Genomic DNA, 16,343 nt, shown 5'->3' with positions numbered 1-16,343 from the left:
AACCCTATAGAACTTTTCCTTTTCTATCTGGCCGAATTAGAAATAAAAAATTTTAAAATTTTCTATTTCTTTTCTTTTATCGTTAATTCTATCTGACCAACTTATTATTTTCCGGTGAGTTATGTATACTTTCAGAACACAAACAGTTTACAAAACTCCAAAATTTTCTTTTTTCCCAAAACTTGAAGCAGATACCGTGTCACCGCGAAACGATCGTCTTCCAAATTGCGGATTTGAAGAAAATCACATCCTTCCAACTCGAAGAATTCAAATTCCACTTCTACGCATATATATGCTCTCTCTCTTTCCCCTTTGAGTTCGTTCTACACCATAGTCGTTCGTCACAGAAACAATCTCGTTTCTCAAATTCATTTTCAAAACCCTAATTATGAGAAGACCTAGATTTTGAACCATAAAAAGAAGATGAGTGGAAACGAATTTCGATTCTTCTTGTCATGCGACATCAATCTTCCAGTCACCTTCCGAGTCGAGAGATTGGAAGGGAACTTGCCAGCAGCTAAGACCCTTGATTCAGGTAATTTCTTATTTATATCTTTCCGATTCGAAATTGTTTCGAATTCCGATTTTTTCAGATAATATAGAGTAGTTTAGGGTTTGAGCAGAGTGTTACTATGAAATTATGAATCATTATTTATCTCTGAATGATGTTGCAATTCATGGAGTTTGTTGTTTTTTATGATTACTAATGTGGTGTATTCAATTGCTCAACAGAAGTTGATTCTACTGCGGAGGTGAGAAGACCGGAGCTATATGTTGAGTGTACATTGTACATTGATGGTGCTCCGTTTGGGCTTCCCATCAGAACAAGGTTTAAGCATCTGATCTCTCATTGTGTAGTCCCATGTCAGTTTGATTGGTCCCATGAGATACATTATATATTTCATGTATGTCTATATGTAACTGTTTTCTTCTTATCTTGACTTTGATATTCGTGTACTAATTTCTTGGGTCATTTCAAACTGATTCGGCAAAATATCTCATGTAGATTGAAAACAATTCTCTTGAAGTGTTGTGATATAAATGTCTTTTTTCTTCTTATGGCTTTTTTTTTTTTTTTTTTCAATTGATTTTTATTTTATACGATTAATATGATATTTATGATAACAAAATTTTCCGTACCAGGCTAGAGTTCACGGGTTCGTCTTATTGCTGGAATGAACTCATTACATTGAGTACAAAGTATCGGGACTTAACTGCCAACTCACAACTTGCATTCACAGTAAGTCAGCAACTTCAGTTCATATGTTCCTTTTATTCTACTTTCATCAGTTAATTTATAATATGCGATTTCGATGGAAAATTTTTTAATTTTAAAATCTAGTGAGGTCGTGAAGTCCACCCAATAAGCATCATCTTGAAGGATTTTAGCAAATAGCAGTACTTATACCTTATTGTTGCCAAGAATTTGACAATATGGAAGTTTTTGACGGCGCATTATGGAGTTAAAGGTTATCCATCACAAAGACTTGAGCGTTTTATGTTGGTCCATAGTGATTGAAGAATCCTATTATTGATGCAGTAGCAAATGAGGAATTTCCTTGAGTATCTTCAATCATGCAAAAATCCCAATGAAATTCTATAACCAGTTAGATGAGATTCAACCTAGAAATAGATTTTAATTTCCATTGAGAGAGTAAAAGAAATGATGCCATCTTATGCATTTCCTTCATTTCCGTAGTCCCATTATTTGAAGATTGATCAAAACCTACTTGCATTTGAGTATTTTAATTTCGTTTGAGTCCTTAGCTCCATATATTATGCACAGAAGTTTTTCGATCTGAGGAGAGGATTTGTCTTCTACTTAGAGAAAATTACTTTGTAATATCAATTCTGACATTCTATGAACCTTATCATACAATAAATTATCCTTTTGATTGTCTCCCATTTATGAAGGAGATATTATTATCTCCAAGAATGCGACAACAGTTTTGATGCATTATTATATACTGGTAGAACTACAATCTTAGAGAAGTGGCAAATTTCTCATCACTCTGATAACTAGGCTAGTTTAATATTTGACGTGCACAGGAAATAAAATTTCATTTTGGATGATTGTTCCGTTCAATTTGACTAGTTATGCAGCTTCCTTTACATTTCATGAGTAGCTGATTTGATGTAAAACCTCCTGTTGGAAGCTGATTTAGTGACTTTTTCTTTATTATGTTCCTCAGCACCATTAAGAGGGAATCATGATGGCCAGAATATTTGGCACTATATTATCTTTTATTCTATGACCAAACTCAAAGTTCTTTCATGTAAGGTCCTGAGTAGTGAATTATACTAATTTCCAATTCCCAGCCATGCTAAATTTCAAGTGGCTGGGGATGTTTCCAAGGGCCCACTTATGAGAATGTGAAAAGGAAAAATTAACTTAACTAACGTATTGATGTTTCTTAATGATGTTTCTATGCTTAATTTTACCTTTTCCACAACTTGGCAATAGAGGGGTATTTAGTACTTCCATATCAGTATTTCTCATGTATTTTCTTCATACAATATTTTCCCTATTATTATTGGTCCTTGATAATTTTCCAACTTACTTTTCCAAGTTAGATGCATCAATATCTTTGTATTTCCCATATCCTATCTCTTCCCTTTATATAGCATCCCAACAAACCGGAGGGATTGGTTTTATATTTTGAGTTTATAATCTGGAAGAAATAGTGTATTTGACGTCTATGTTAAGATTTTTGGGAGGTCAAATCAAATTGTTGTTGAAATGTCAAATCATCGACCATAGTATGAGGAAGTTCTCCCCTCCTCCACATAGAAGTATGTTGTTACCTATTGTAATAATATTTTTCAACTATGTTTATAATGTCTATTGAGGTGTTCCTACAAATTCTCCTGCATGATAAAAATTTATTTATTTATTAATTTTTGGTTATGAAGTTGACATCCTTTGATATCAACTAAAAATGTCATAGTTATAGTTTTTATATATATATATATATATATATAATTCCTTTAGTCTACTCATTGGCCATTGCTCATCCTTATGTTTTGATTCATGGTTGAGAAATTTGTCATATAGGTGGCACTGGAGAAAGTTCCCCTCGTATTGTGAAATTTGGACAGCTATTATTTATTGTAATTGTTACTGGTGATGTTCTTGGAACTACAGGTTTGGGATGTTTCATGTGGAAAAATCGAGGGTTTGATTGGTGGGGGTACCATTCATCTATTTAACATGAAAAAACAATTGAAAACTGGGAAGCACAAGCTTAGACTTTGGCCAGGGAAAGAGGCAGATGGATCTATCCATACAACTACTCCTGGAAAGGTTTCTGTTTAATACTCTTGTGAGGGATAATAGTTTGAATTTTCATGGTTTCTGCTTATTGTTTTCAAATGGTTTGATGATTAGAATATGTTCAGATGCTCATCATGGTTTAATTATCTATAGGTTCCCAAGGAAGAGCGCGGGGAGGTGGAACGCTTGGAAAAGCTAGTGAATAAGTACGAAAGAGGACAGATCCAACGAGTTGATTGGCTGGACCGCCTTGCATTTAAAGCTATGGAGAAAATCAAGGAACGGGAAAGTGGTAGAAATGGAAGTTCTCATTTATACCTGGTGGTTGATTTTTGCAGTTTCGAACACCGAGTTGTTTTCCAGGTAGCATTTGTTAGTCTACATTAGATTTTATTTTATTTTTCCTTTTTCTGGTTGAATCTCTACAAGTTGTACCAGTTTGTTCTTGTTGCTGTTTTTCATTAGCTTGCACTTATGCGAGCAAATGCTTATTTTTTCTTGAAAATGCTGTAATTTTATTTTTTACTCTTTTTCCTTTCATTTTCTTGTTTTAACGAAAATAATGTAGTGGTTCTTTTCCAATACTTTTTGGTAAATTATCTATGTTGACTTGACAGAAGTTGGCTTAGAGACATACAAGAAATGCAACGAGGGCCATCTGTGCCTGTTTTTTCTAGTTTTTGCTAGTGCGTTTACAGATTTGGTGTTTGAATGTTCCAGAAAAGGCAGTGTTAGTCCTGTTAATGCAGTGCTGGACCTTGAATATTTGCATGTTTAAAATTAGGATTGCCATCATAACTAATACTTTTTGATATGTGTGAATGCTTGTGCACATGCCCCAACTCGTGGTGTACTGATGTTTTGTGTAACCCAACTTTTGGTGTACCGATGTTCTGTGTTAATGGCAAATATACTACTATTCAGTTTGCCTAGACAAGTTTTTACAATGTTGATGTACAGAAAGGTGTCAACACTATATTAATTTCTTTTCCCCTTAGTTTGTAAGCCCTGTTATCTTCAGCACCATTTATGTGTACAAACATACTTGTTTTATTTATATATAAAAAAATGCATAGAAGCATACTTGTGAATGTTGCCTCAAAGTTGGACTATTTTCCAATGTTTCAAAACACATTAATCACATGTTCACATCTTTCTACGTATAAAAAATAAAAATAAAATAAAATTGTGTTCACTTGTTTTCTGAATTCTGGTTATGCAGTACTGCTCACTTTGCAATTTGTTTACTGATGTTTTGTCATGATTTCTCTGTTTTAACGTGTAGTCCTTGGCAAAAAATAAGTTAACATCTACATAGATTGTTTTACATGCTGTCAATGGATGCTATGTAATAAGAATGCTCCCTTCCCTTCCCTCCATTGGTGGTATCTGAATCCATTCTTATTTTGCAATTTTAGATTGTTGGTGGTTCTAATGCCAGGTCTATTGTGTGCATCTGTGACCTAATATTGGAAGATCATTTACCTCTTGAAGCTGATGTTTTCTCCATAAAGATTTTTTCTTCCCTGTTACCGTATGACAGCAGAGCCACTAATAATTAAAAAAGATATTATGGCCAAATGCGTTAAGTAGGATTGAGTTCTATTATTAGATGCAATCATTGTGGCAGTGCAGATGAGAACATCTTCGATTGTCTAAGCAGCATGGTATATGTAGGCATTCCTTTGTAAATCTTCTGCTCTCTTGATTTAGTTATGGCACCTTGGGGTATTGTAGCAGCATGTCCATTTTAATTACATCTGGGATGAAATCTTTCACTATGCTTTCATGTATACTTTAGCAGAAATAATTTTTTTTTATTATGCTAATCCAGATGTTTTACGTTGTGGCATATAGGAATCAGGAGCAAACTTCTTTATACCGTCTCCTATAGCTGCAACCAATGAACTGGTTACTGTCTGGGACCCAGAAGTAGGAAAGATTAATCCCTCTGAGCACAAGCAACTAAAGCTTGCAAGGAGTCTAACTCGTGGCATCATTGACAGGGATCTTAAACCAAGCTCTACTGAAAGAAAGTAAGCCTAAAATTCATTTATGAAAGACTAAATAATATGTTCTTGAACTATCTTTGTTGAAATTCAAAATTTATTTTTCTTCACATTCTCCTTATATTAGTGTGTCTCACTCATGACAAGAGTTGTGCTGCTTGTAACCAATTCCAATTGCAAGTGCGTTTTGTAGCATTTACAGTTGCAATGATGAATTTGGATAGCATAAAAGGAAAAATGAATTAACAACAGGAAACTGTTAGGGTTTTCCAAACAGGACATGTGTTGGGTGTTGGGTGCGGGTATGTATCTGAGTGTCAGAACATGTCAAATTTCCAAACAGGACACAATGACATTGCCAAATAAATTTCTGGGAAAAATGGCATTGCCAAATATTTATATTATCTGATATTTCTATTTTATTTCAGAGAGTAAAATAATGTCTTTATGTTACCTAGTGTTTAGTATGGGCATTTCACTTTGTTTGAAGTAATGATATACCAAAATTGAAGTATTGGTTATGCTTTCTAGGTGCATGTCTGACCAAAGACACATATCCCGTACCCATGTTTGAATACTGTGTGTTTGACATGGGTACTTCACCTATTTTTGAATAGTCCATGTAACATAGCTTTTCTTTATGCGAAACCAAAACTTGTGGGATTTTTCTTTGTTACATTATTCTGTGTTGTGCATAGGCCAACTAGTTTAAAGTTTTCTAACCATGTATTCACGTATATGCAATATGCATACACATATTTATATGAAGATACACATATATAAAAGGGTAAATTGCACAAAACCCCCCGGAACTATCCTCTCTCTCCCAAGAACCACTCCCCCCCCCCCCCCCCAATCTTCTAATTAGACACTTAACCCCTCTAAACTATCCCGATTTTTACAAATCACCCTACGTCGTTACCTTTCCGCGCACTACTAACGGCAAAATGTATGAAGAAGTCACATGACCAACATGTTTTTAAAAAAAGACATTTCTGCCCTCTGTGGCCTTTATCTAATGGGTTAAGCTGTATTTAACCCTATTTTACTGTTCCCTTCTTTATAGGAACGAACCTTAATGAAATTATATATATGCTGATATATATATATATATATATATATGTTGCATATATGCACCGGATACTTGTGAATGCAATCCCAAGGACTATTAAGAGAGGGCTTCAAATTGAAATCGGGTATGTATGGTATGCCGAATTCTGTGATTTACAAGTGGGTTTATCAGCTAGAGGATTGAGATCGAGAGAGAGAAGATGGAGATAGTGGAGAGAGAGAAAATATGAAGCAGAGGTATCTCAATCGCTCATTTGGAGCTTGCAATTTGGTCTTGGTGCCCAGGCTGTGGAAGATGCTGAAAAGAAGAAAACAAACCCAAGAAAATGATTACTGTCATCATCGGAATCTGACCCATCCATTATCTTCCTCCTCTTATTGTAATGCTTTCTTTTCGACTTATCCATCTCTAAATTATCGAAGATGGGTTGCCTTTTTCGGTTTCCAAATTTGGTGATGTTAGCTTTCTATCGATCCAATCATCTAACGCCAATTCTGAATCTGGTTCTGACTCAGGTGAATCAATGGGTTTAGAGTGAGTGATTTGTTGGGGTTGGCAGCATGTTTGGGGTAGAGAGAACTAAGTTGGTAGAGAGATGATTATTTCGTACTGAAGTGGGTATGGTGTCAAAGTGGTAGTGAATGGTTGTGAAGAGAGCTTCATGGAGAAGGGTCTGAATTGAGGTTTGAGATAGAGTGAGAGATAAAAGAGAGAGATAGAGACGGGATGCTTGTGTGTGTGTGTGTGAGAGAGAGAGAGAGAGAGAGAGAGATAGCCGAGTGTTCATCCAAGCTGTAACAGATTAGGGTTGGTTTGGATAGTTAACGTGAAATAAACAAGTTTGGTAACTGATTTACCAAACAAGGAATTAATAGACTGCATTGAGATAGTTCGGGGGGGTTAGTTGCAAACGGGTGATAGTTCAAGGGGGTTTTATGCGATTTAACCTATATAAATGGTTTTCTTTGAGATGTGTGGTTGTGTTGGAGCTTGAAAAGTTACCTGCTTAACCTGTTTGGGAGAAAGAAATTTGCATTTGGTTAGTTGGTCCTTAGATTTCATCTGAATTCAATCCTTAGATTGATTTTTAATGTTTAAAATATTGTAAGACATCATATTTATAATTCTTGTGCCTTTATTAATATTTTCTGTAATTTCTTTTTTTGTTTGATTAAATGCAAGTTGGTGGGTTGGGTCTAGGTAGGACAGAATATTTTGTTTGCCATCCAGGTCAAAATATTTGCCATCCGGGTCTAGAACAAAAAAAATCTCAAAATGTGTCGTGTCAGGTCTAAATTTTATTATAAAGAAGACATTACCATGTTTAAATTTGTGATAAATTCTTGATCGATTGGGTCTCCCATTATATTGGGTGTTTGAGGAACCCAACTGGGCCAATCTACTGCCAAATCTGTAAAACATGGTATTAGATGTCTAGGATGGGATCCAGAAAGGTTGCAGAATGCATCATATAGAATCCTGTGAGGTCTTCGTAGTATTTCCATTATTCCATATTAAGTAGATTTTTACTTATTTCAGATTCCAGAAACTATCTAGTACAACCTTGGGAAAAGAGTACTGTCTGGCAAGGGAAGAATCCAAATAATCCAGTGTCAAATACACATACCATGTATCACTGAATAAAGGGTTGAGGCTATGTTCTGCAGAATCTCCCCGCGATATAACTAGATCAAGAGTTCAAGCTGTAAAAAATACTCTCTCTCTCATAATGTAGTGGCTGAATTATTCTTCTTATCAGTACCATAAGTAATAAGTTTGTTGTGTCTTTCTTCTTCTTCTTACTATGTTATTTATCAGTACCATAATGAAAAAATATTCTTCTTCTTACTATGTTATTTGGATTCAGTTAATGTCGTATTTTTCAGCATTACTGTAATTATTATTGTGTTCCATGATTCTCTCTCTCTCTCTCTCTCGTGGAGTCTCGAAGCTACATCATTATGCCTATTCTTTGGATTCTAGGTCCATACAGAGAATATTAAAATACCCCCCAACAAGGACTTTGAGTGGAGAAGAGAGGCAGCTCTTGTGGAAATTTCGTTTTTCATTGATGTCGGAGAAGAGGGCTCTCACAAAATTTCTCCGATGTGTGGAATGGAGTGATGTTCAGGTTTGATGTTTTTTTTCCCCCTCTTCTTCCTTCTTCATTGTAATTTTCCCCCATGGGCTAAATTTTTATAAGTATTGCATCTTTCTTCTTCAAGTTTTATTCGTTTTTAATGTTATTGATCCCTTATTAATTAATTAGTTGAGATGATGAGTTTTGGGCGCTCCTCCCTTAATGCAAGTTAATTTCTTCCTCTTTAATTACCTCCTCGCTTCCAAATTAGTAAATTAATTAGTAACATAATTATATATGCTTATGGTTATACAAGCTTAACTATGTCAACATCTTTTATTTACAAATATAACTTGCAAATTTTCAACGACAATTGTAAATTCTTGGTTATCGAGATTCACGGCAATTTGGATTAATATTTGGAACGGGCCTCTTATTTTTCCTTGTTCAAACAAATTGAAGCGAGTGAAGTTTTTCTATTTGGAATCATGTTAGGTCTAATTCCTATTACTTTGGATGAATTATTCGTTACTGCATATTTACAATACAGACATGCTGATCAATTGGACCTTTGATCAAATAAAATCTCTTTATTTATTTATTGATTTTTATTGTTTGTACCTCTATTCTGATATGGTTATCTTTTCTCCTAAGTCTTTTTTTGATATGATTAACAACTTATTCTATCACTTCCCACATCACCTGTGTTGTAGAAGTTGTTGACAATTATAAGGGGGGATGCCTCCTACCTGCGTAGATGCGTTTTAAAATCGTGAGCGCTAAGAGGGTGCAAAGCGGACAATCTACACAATGTGAGGCAGGTCCTGACAGGCATTCCTATTAGTAGTGCCAACAATTTTCCACACCCAGCGGAGATGTGGGACTGGACGTCACACTTTCACCTATGAAAACTTTTAAACATGTCCTTAGATTATGGGGTGCCTTATTAAACCTTGGTTTATTGGCATGAATTTACAGGAAGCGAAGCAGGCATTGGAACTGATGGCTAGGTGGGAAATGATTGATGTTTGTGATGCATTAGAGCTTCTGTCTCCTGTTTTTGAAAGTGAAGAGGTCAGTAGTACACATACCTATGTGCGTTTGTGTTTGGCTGTTTATCTTCATTATAAGGATGGAATTGAATTGTAATAACTCAGTTCAACTCAACATAGTTTTTATCAATTATGTGGAACTGGTTACATGAAATTTGCTCTAGCTAACGACACAGCGTTCGACAAATTACATGATAACTTATCGTTCTTTATTATCTCAATTCTCAACGCTTGTGAGTTTTGGTCTTCTCTTCCCCCGATATTGTTCTCAATGTGGAATATATTGCTCTTCTTCAATGGTTTAATTGTTGGTTTTCATTGATGGCCAAACAATGTTGATTGATTCTCTCATTTTAGCTCCACCGAGTGCATTTCATCTGTTTCACAAATGTGTTCATTTCCATTTTCATCCTTTTTGGAATTGACATGTCATATCAAGTAAATATCAGAACTGCACATGTGATATCAGCTAGGTAACATACTTAGCAGAGGTTGTGCATGAAGAGCAGTGAAGGTTAGATGAAAAAAGGTTGTTTTTAAAGATAGGCACAATGAAATCCTCTGAACTACTTTAGTGCGAAGATGCAAGGGCTCTACAAGAATAGTGGTAATGTGCTATTCTGTTCTAAATCCTTGAATGGAAAGAACTATATCATTTCTAAATTAAACAGTTAAATTCCATCTGAGAGAAAAATTACACAGTTAATTTTTTTATTTTATTTTTTCAAATGCTTCAAATAACAGTTGAAGCCCATTATTGGAGGTCTTGAATCTTGGCTCTTTCTATTGGTCGTTGTTGATGGCCTAAGGTTACTCAAATAGTGATAGTACATAACTCCGTTTTTTGCTTGTGAGTACACCTCCCTTGTATAAACTTCCTTATAAGGTGGGGATCATAGAGTCCTCTGCAGAGCCATGTAGTGGTTTTGATTTTGAAACCTGTACGAGTTTATGGAGCAGTAAACTATCTTGAGATACTTTGTAGTTTTTTATATTTATTTTTCCGAGACAATGTACCTTCATCTTATTTGATTAGGCAACTTTATCATGTCTCATATTTTACCATTATATAAGAACAGGTTCTCTAACTTCCATGATGAATATCTTTTAACTTTTTCTTTTTACATTCCCAATTTCTCATCTTAGTGCAAGTGGTTCTATTGGTAGCTTAGATTCTTGGACAACTAATGGTGTTGATCTACTTATTAGCAAGTGTTCAAAAATGAAAAGAAGATGATTGCAACATCTAGCACCTTGAGATAACTCAGATAACCAATAACTGAAAGGTACTGATGATGTTTGTTCTTGATTGGAATACACCTTCTCTACCACATATTATGTCTATTTTTTTGAGTATAAAATTCAACACAATCATATGAAGCCTAACGTATATACTTTTTAAAACCAAAAGCTTCTAATTTTGCAGCTTTGCACCTTTTCTTTTTGAATTTTATTAAAATGAAATTGCTATTTTGTGGTAAAGAACAAGGTTACCTGAAAAAGTGGGATTAGAGTTCTTGGGTACCAGTTTAAGCTCAAGAAATCAACTAAAAATGAGCTTCTAGAAGTCTTCCTATTCATGGGTCTTTAAAAAGAGATTGAGAGTAAAAGAAACAGTTCGATGGCTCATACTAGAGAGACTTATTCGGGTTCACAGAGAAGATGTAGAGTCGGGGGAGAGAAATAAAGTAAAAGGACTATAAGAAAAAGGAGAAGAAAAGTGAGAAAAGAAGAAGGGCAAAATATGGTATACAATATAGTGTTTTAAGAATTTTCAGGGGAGCCACTATTAGAGTTATTAAAAGTTATATATATAATCACAATAAAAATTTGGTGGGAGCACTGCCCCCAGTGGACTCTATATATCTCCATCCCTGTCATCCATTTATTCCTTGAGGACCCATGCAATAACTAAAGCACTTGATACCACAGAGGGAGATTTTGTGGATTAAGTGACAAGTGCATTTAAAATATGATATATGTAAATGTTTCTTTTTTCATATTTGTAGTTATCAGTGGTAGTTTCATACTTACATAGGAGTGAAACTTAATGTCTTCGAGTGGTGGCATCTCTACATGTTGGTGTTCGTTTGACATGTTTATGTTTATACTGATACTGCTTGCAGTACATATTCGATGATGTGGATAAATTGTGTATATTGTTCTGAACTAAAATATAAACAATCATTGTCCCTTAACAGGTTCGTGCATATGCTGTCAGTGTTCTTGAAAGAGCTGATGATGAAGAGCTCCAATGTTACCTACTTCAACTAGTTCAAGCTCTCCGGTTTGAGCGCTCTGATAAATCTCGCCTTTCTCATTTCCTCGTGCAACGCTGTATGGATGCTACAGTACATATAAAAAATTTCCAGTGCCAAATGTTATGGTATTTTGAAACTAACTTCCTGATGCCATCTGAAAGTGTCCTTAAACTTTTGCAGCATTACGTAATATTGAGTTGGCTAGTTTTCTCCGGTGGTATGTTGCGGTGGAACTTCATGATCCTACATATGCAAAACGTTTTTACTGTACCTATGAGATTCTGGAAGAAAATATGATGAAGGTATGGCATCCCCATTTTCCATTTCTGCATTATTAGATTACTTGATTTTGCATTTCTTATGATGGGAGACATATACTAGGATTATAATAGTATGTCTCTTTTTTGCTTTAGATAATAGCAAGAAACCCTCTCTTCTTTTGGTAGTGAGAAATATTGAAACTTCTAATTGTTTCGAGCAATGTCAATTTTGTTTCTAGATCATAAAGTGCTATTCTAGGAAGAGTAATTGTATCATGAGGGCATATTCACCAACCATGCTCTCATCTTCGTTGAATTGGAAGGATGATTGCACAACCTTGTGATCCTATGGCGACGAGGGCATGGCTCAGTGAGATTGCCCTCATTGTACCTTTTTCCTTCTCAGAATCAATTCGGAGGTTAATCCTAAGTGTGGACTGCATTCGCAAGTTCCACTGCATACGTATGAGCAAAACTTCAAACACCAATTTATAATCTACAGTAGTTTATGAGAGGCTTGGGGCTTGTTTGATTCAATTCTATGAAAACAGAACTGTCTGAAAACAAAAAATAGTTCCCACAGAACTTCAAAAGGCAGTTCTCTGCTTGTCTTTTCAGAATACAATTTGAAGAACATTGATAACCAAACTAATCTTTGAACTGTTTTCTGCTTTTCATTTTCGAAATATGGAAAACAATAGAAAACTGAACCAAATGGGCCCTTGGTGTTTTGGAATAGCTTGTGAATAAAGGGGGTTACTATTGCACCACTGATTTTGAAACATTCCCAAAAAAACTCATGGTCTTTTAAGATTGTGGCTACATGAAATTTTATATTTTTTTTCCAGTTTAATCCTTTTGGGTATATAGAGCAAAATAAGTTGGACTTGAACTCCTCTATGTCAATCATGAATGCTTGGGTCTACTTTTTAGCAGTTGGGAGCTGGTGTGACTGGAAATGAAGATGGATTTAAGTTGTGGCAGAGTTTGGTGCGCCAGACAGAACTGACTGCTCAGCTGTGTTCTGTAATGAAGGATGTAAGAAATGTACGGGGCGGAACCCAGAAGAAGATTGAAAAGCTTAGACAGCTTCTTTCTGGCCTTCTAAGTGAGCTTACCTACTTTGAAGAGGTAATTCTGTTAGATAAAGTTCACGGATCACGTTATTAGCTCAAATTATGTTTATTTGACATGTTTTTACTGCATCTGATCATTTTCAGACTACGTCCCATATATTACTTATTGGATTTGACTATTCATAATTTTAAACATTTTGATCTACATTTCAGCCAATAAGATCACCTCTGGCACCAGGCATCCTCATCGCTGGGATTGTTCCATCAGAATCGTCAATATTTAAAAGTGCACTGCATCCTTTGCGTCTGACTTTTCGAACAGCAATTGGAGGAAGTTGCAAGATCATTTTTAAGAAAGGAGATGATATTCGGCAAGACCAGTTGGTAAATGCCTAACATTTGCTTTTGCATTTATAAAATATTTAGGAGACCTGTAAATTTGTTTGTGTCATAAAAGTAGTGTTCTTTTCTCTCTCCGTCTCTTTTGCTCTCACACAATCAAACATGCAAAAGTTTTTTTTTTTTTCCTTTTTTTGTTTTTGTTTGGGGGGGTTGATATTCTGGTGTGATACTGATATGTAGTTCTTGTAGGTTGTTCAAATGGTATCACTTATGGATCGATTGCTTAAATTGGAGAATCTTGATCTACACTTAACTCCATACAGAGTACTAGCAACTGGACACGATGAAGGCATGCTGGAATTCATACCATCTAGTTCTTTAGCACAGGTATTATATCATATGAATGCTTTCTTGATAGCCTATTGTTGTACAACTTACAGTTACTCTTTGCAAAGGTCATATTGATAATTGAGCATTGCTGTTACACTGACGTTAACTGATCGACCTATTGGATAGCTAACTCAATTGGCGTGGAGTTGCTTGTTGTTTCTTTTAGCACTCTCTATCTTGTGGCTTGTGACGCATACCTTCTTACTATTGGGTTAATAAATTTGATTGTTTTTTGTATCCAGATTCTCTCAGAACACCGTAGTATTATAAGTTATCTGCAGAAGTTCCACCCTGATGAGGATGGACCATTTGGGATTACAGCCACCTGTCTGGAAACATTCATAAAAAGCTGTGCTGGCTACTCAGTCATCACATATATATTGGGAATTGGAGACAGGTGATTATTCATTGATTTGGAGAATGGACAGTGATGCCTTTGCTGCTGTATATGATATTGTCTAATTTTATTCTTATATAATATATATATATATTGAAGAGGGGGATCACAGTAAGAATGACCCTATCACTTCACAAATATCGTGAATTGTGATATTAAGCTCTATTACATATCATGAGCAGGTTCTCAATAAGATCCTTAGACCCCAATGGTAGGAAATTTAAGACGAAATAGAAGATTTGATCTTTTACAGTTAGTGTAGTGCTAATGTCTATTTGTTTTTCTTTGTGTGCTCCTATTGGGGGTCTTAACTTGGCCTGGATTTTGAACCCCAACCTAGACGATCCCCATCCCCCTCACAACTTGTGTTCTATCTTGCATTACTAGTTTTTCACATGTAGGTATCAGTTCAAATTCATTAGACTGAGAGTGGCATTTTTGGGTATATGTGTTGTACTATATAAATGGAGAGTGATCTCCTCTTGTTTCTATTGTCACTCTTAACACTATACACGTTCAATCCAAATGAAGGTTGATTTTCTTTTATTGCTTGTCTGCTGCGTAGAACATGCATGTCAGTTGCTCATATGTGATCTCATCGTAATATGTTATGTCAATTATTCATGTCTTAAATTGAAGTTCAATTCTTAAGTCACAAGTCTTCTTGGTCTGTAGGCACCTTGATAATCTTCTCCTTCGGGATGATGGCCGCCTCTTTCATGTTGATTTCGGTTTTATTTTGGGTCGAGACCCAAAGCCATTTCCACCACCAATGAAGCTTTGCAAAGAAATGGTTGAGGCTATGGGTGGAGCGGAAAGGTATTCTTACCTTTTTAAAGTAATTATTTATAAAACTTTGGTGCTTTTGGCGTGTCATGTTAGTTATACGAGATCCAATCAGATATTTGACATAATTTGACTCCAGAAAGCAAATTGAGTCATTTTTTCCTCCTGCAGCCAATACTATACCAGGTTCAAATCCTACTGTTGTGAAGCGTACAACATCCTCCGGAAATCTAGTAACCTAATATTGAATCTATTTCACCTCATGGCGGGTTCCAATATTCCCGATATTGCTTCTGATCCTGAGAAAGGCATTCTAAAGGTGGCTTCCTCTGGATACTTACTTGTTAAGGATATATGATTGTTTATCTTGTTTTGACCAAGTCTCTTTTGATGCTTATAGCTTCAAGAAAAGTTCCGGTTAGACTTGGACGATGAGGAGTGCATACATTTTTTCCAAGATCTTATCAATGAGAGTGTCAGCGCTTTGTTCCCTCAAATGGTGGAGACCATTCATCGCTGGGCCCAGTACTGGCGCTGATCCAGAAAATGAATAGTATACATGCCTCTGTGAGTAGATCTATACTTTCTAAGTTTGTTTGTGGGAGTGTCTCTGCAAAATAGGTTGCTCAAGCATCAACCTAGACATGTTTTATGCTGAATTTTTGAAGTAAATAGGAGTTGGGTACATAAATTTTGATGAAACCACTGGTTTTGGATGGTTAAAAGTAGTGGAACATCTGAAATAAGTTTGTACTTTCAGTGGTGTCTCTGAAAATCGCTCTTTTCTCTTTGGTCAGATTGATCAGTCAAGAACCCCTTTCAAGGATGGAAAGATGGCTTTTGAAGAGTTAAAGCTGTATAAATTGTACATAATTCAGGTCTTTTAGGTCACCCAATATTGAATTTAGTCTTTCGATTTTTTATTATATTTGTACATATTAGTTTCAACTTTCAACTAGTTGTAAACGAATTTGAGATATTGGAACATGTGAGTTTTGGGGGGCTAAGGTTCTCATAAATTAATGCTATGTTTGGCGTGTAGGAATGGAATGGATTGTCCATTTATGGTCATTCCTTTACCATGAAAAAAATTTGAAAATCCATTCTTCTCAATCTATGGAATGCCCGTTGCATTCCAAATATGTATTTATATTATTTTTTAAATGAAGATTTCAAAATTCAACCACTGATTTCAAAGTCTAAATACCTTACACCCCTTTTGAAAGAAAAAAATATGATATGTGAATTCATAATGTCGGAGCCAAAAAAAACATGTCTCCTAGGGTTTGACAAGCAAAAATGGGCACGTTCCCTAGAATTAGACATTGTGATCACGTGGTGATT

The 16,343-nt window shown here is 35.4% G+C and overlaps 1 protein-coding gene across 2 annotated transcripts; it reads left to right on the top strand.

The window, feature by feature from the left end:
* Nucleotides 1–108: 108 nt before the first annotated feature.
* On the top strand, nucleotides 109–16,027 carry LOC132303070 (phosphatidylinositol 3-kinase, root isoform). 2 transcript variants are annotated; one of them, XM_059800143.1, is made up of 18 exons: nucleotides 109–535; nucleotides 733–829; nucleotides 1,144–1,240; nucleotides 3,146–3,304; nucleotides 3,428–3,637; nucleotides 5,132–5,310; nucleotides 8,339–8,486; nucleotides 9,414–9,509; nucleotides 11,689–11,824; nucleotides 11,929–12,050; nucleotides 12,945–13,139; nucleotides 13,298–13,468; nucleotides 13,676–13,813; nucleotides 14,059–14,213; nucleotides 14,889–15,032; nucleotides 15,171–15,318; nucleotides 15,400–15,566; nucleotides 15,797–16,027. In XM_059800143.1, the coding sequence occupies exons 1-17, from the start codon at nucleotides 424–426 to the stop codon at nucleotides 15,535–15,537; spliced, it is 2,445 nt and encodes an 814-aa protein (XP_059656126.1). In that variant the 5' UTR covers nucleotides 109–423; the 3' UTR covers nucleotides 15,538–15,566; nucleotides 15,797–16,027. The 2 variants fall into 2 exon arrangements, with proteins under 2 accessions (XP_059656126.1, XP_059656125.1); XM_059800142.1 differs by having other exon boundaries at nucleotides 12,942–13,139.
* Nucleotides 16,028–16,343: the final 316 nt, after the last annotated feature.

The sequence above is a fragment of the Cornus florida genome, unplaced genomic scaffold, assembly GCF_030987335.1.
Source record: "Cornus florida cultivar Cherokee Brave unplaced genomic scaffold, ASM3098733v1 CherokeeBrave_3.0.0_Hap2_Chr04, whole genome shotgun sequence".
Classification (NCBI taxonomy): Eukaryota; Viridiplantae; Streptophyta; class Magnoliopsida; order Cornales; family Cornaceae; genus Cornus; species Cornus florida.
Note: the sequence above shows the minus strand (reverse complement) of the source record. Positions and strands in the feature narration are given on the sequence as shown.

Bases quoted from the DNA above. Each gene is read 5' to 3' on its own strand.
- LOC132303070 (XM_059800142.1), top strand. From the start codon at position 424: ATGAGTGGAAACGAATTTCGATTCTTCTTGTCATGCGACATCAATCTT. The intron at 15,033-15,170 runs GTATTCTTACCT...TTCCTCCTGCAG, and splicing joins GCTATGGGTGGAGCGGAAAG to CCAATACTATACCAGGTTCA. The intron at 15,319-15,399 runs GTGGCTTCCTCT...TGATGCTTATAG, and splicing joins CTGAGAAAGGCATTCTAAAG to CTTCAAGAAAAGTTCCGGTT.